Raw genomic sequence first — 2,405 nt, 5'->3', positions numbered from 1 at the left:
GCACTGACCGCCCAGCCCCACAGCAGGAGCAGCAGAGCCTGGAGCTGAACCAGGGCCGATCCACCCTGTTCCCTCCTCTGAGCTGAGCCTGAGCTGAGGGGGAGGACTGGGTGTCCGGACCCTTGTCCTGCCCGCCCCTCCCTGTACAGTGTCACCGTCACGGAGACAGAGGGGACAGGCCCCATAACATCACATCCTGGGGGGTCCCTGTGAGGCCCCCTCTCCCAGGAGGTCAGGACCAGAACTGACAGGAAATCTAAGCTCTGGACAAGGATTCTCTCCTTGACACCTGGAGACACTGAGGCCCAGACAGGGGAAAGGATGTCCAAGTGAGAGACTTCAGAGGGACCTGAATCCCTTATAGCTCAGCCCCTGTCCCCACGGAGACACCCACCTCCTCCCCACAGAGACCCCCACTTTCCTCTCTGTGGGCCTGACTCCCTGGGTCAGAGAGACTGATCCTGAGAGCCCCTGCAGCCCTTGGTTCCATGAAATGTGACCCCTACTCCTAGCAGCCTTAGGACACAGCCTGCCCTTAGTGCATGGGCGGCATTAGGCCCTCAGACTCAGAACTGCCCAGGGGCGCTGTCTTGCTCTTAGCAAAGAGCACCTGGTGAGAGAGGGGCAGGGTCCCAGGGGACCTGGGAAGGACAGGAAGAGGGGGACACCATGGGGCTGACCCTGGAGCCCCCCTCACACACAGTCCTCACCAAGTTCTTCCCACTGCCCACCTGGCGCCTTCTGGACCAGGTGAGGGGAGGGGTGAGGAGGGGACAGGGGGTCTCTGAGGGGCAGATCTCCTCTGGGTGACCATCCCTATAGTCCCTCCCTCCCTTTCATCCCATGATTGTTCTGGGGACAGGACCCTAAGCTGACAGTACAGCAGACAGGGTCAGGGGCCCTCACCTGAGACCAGGAGCTTCAGTGGGTCACTGGGTGGTGACAGCAGGAAGGGGGAGGAGCTGTTTGAGCTGTAGCACCTGTAGGTGCCACCGTGGGCTGAGGTCACAGGACTCATGGAGAACTCTGCCTGGTACAGCCGAGCTCGGTTTTCTGATCTCAGACGAAGCAGGGGGTTGGCTGTCCCCTCCTTGGACAGCAAGAACGTGTCCCTCGGGCTATGTGACTGACACAGCAGGGTCACATTCTCCCCTGAGGCCACCCAGGGGCCTGGCTGCACCGAGAGGGAGGGTCTGTCAGGCAGGTGTCCTAGAGAGAGGGAGGGGGGGGAGGGTGAGGGCTGCCTGCCCACCTGTTCTGCCCTGAGAGTCATCAGGCCTCTCTCTGAAAACCCTCCTCTCTGTCTGACTCTGTTTCTCTGAGTCTCCCCCTCTCCCCTCCCACCCCCTGTCTCTCTCTGTCTCTCTCCCTCCCTGGGGCCCTGCACTGTCATTCTGGCCTCACCCCCTGAGACCACAGCAGGGCCTGTGCAGAATCGGGTCCCTGACTGAACCCAGTGGCTCCTCACCTGCCACCAGGATGTCCAGGGGGTCACTGGGGGCCGACCACTCAGAGGAAAGGTTGTATCCACCGTAGCATCTGTACCGGCCCCCGTGGGATCTGCTCACAGTGTCCAGGGGGAAGTGGGTCTGAGAGAGCCCAGCCTGGGGCTGCAGGACAAGGCTCTGGGGGAGGTCCCGTCCCCGCTCCTTGTGCAGAGCGAATCTGTCATAGCCGACATCAGAGCGACACTGGAGGGTCAGGTTCTGTCCAGAGGCCACAATGGGGCCCTGCTGGCTCAGGAGGTTGGGCTTCCCAGACTCACCTGGGGAGACCAGACATGAATTGCAGGGGCTGCTCCTCCCATAACCCTCTTCTCTTGGCCTGGCCCCCAGATCTTACTGTCTCTCTGTGTCTCTGGCCCAGAAGCCCATGTAAGCCTTCACCCCACCTTCTCACATGGGGCTCCACTCCCAGCAAACATGCCAACAATGTATCAGGTGCCTCAATCCTTGGATGGGACAATAATGGGTGGGGCCCTGCTGGCTCAGGAGGGAGGGCTTCCCAGACTCACCTGGGGAGACCTGACAGGAATTACAGGGGCTGCTCCTCCCATAAACCCCCTTCTCCTGGCCCGGCTCCCTGGTCTCACTGTCTCTGTCTGTGTCTTTACACCAGGGTCACCTGTATACCCTTCACACTCTCACATGGGGCTCCTGTCACAACAAAGATGCCAATAATGTATCTGGTGCCTCAATCCATGGATGAGACAATAATGTGACTCACCTGAGATTAGGAGCTGCAAGTGCTCACTGGGGTGTGACCACACCTGGGAGCTGTTCCTGTAAGAACCATAGCATCTGAACCTCCACCTGTGGTTGGGGGTCACGGGGCCCACAGCGAACAGGGCCTGGAACTGCCCACTGGGCTGTCGCTGTGAGTTATGGGTCCAGGAGAGCCTGTGA

At 60.4% G+C, this 2,405-nt stretch overlaps 2 protein-coding genes across 3 annotated transcripts in view; both read right to left on the bottom strand.

Annotated features, from left to right (window-relative positions):
* The window catches only part of LOC107183551 (leukocyte immunoglobulin-like receptor subfamily A member 6), a gene marked incomplete at its 3' end in the record, with an annotated part of 18,530 nt that overhangs the window by 3,921 nt on the left and 12,204 nt on the right, over positions 1–2,405 (bottom strand). The gene's annotated exons all lie outside the window — the stretch shown is intronic.
* The window catches only part of LOC102752094 (leukocyte immunoglobulin-like receptor subfamily A member 6), a 3,643-nt gene continuing 2,067 nt past the window's right edge, over positions 830–2,405 (bottom strand). For both annotated transcript variants that reach the window (XM_015565809.1, XM_015565810.1), the window contains 2 exons: positions 1,469–1,765; positions 830–1,209 (listed from right to left, as the gene is read on the bottom strand). In XM_015565809.1, coding sequence (XP_015421295.1) covers positions 893–1,209; positions 1,469–1,765 — 614 coding nt within the window. In that variant the 3' untranslated portion in view covers positions 830–892. The remainder of the gene's footprint in view (positions 1,210–1,468; positions 1,766–2,405) is intronic.

Source organism: Myotis davidii, unplaced genomic scaffold (genome assembly GCF_000327345.1).
Source record: "Myotis davidii unplaced genomic scaffold, ASM32734v1 scaffold1642, whole genome shotgun sequence".
In the NCBI taxonomy this organism is placed as follows: domain Eukaryota; kingdom Metazoa; phylum Chordata; class Mammalia; order Chiroptera; family Vespertilionidae; genus Myotis; species Myotis davidii.
This window is presented reverse-complemented; position numbering and strand designations above follow the sequence as displayed.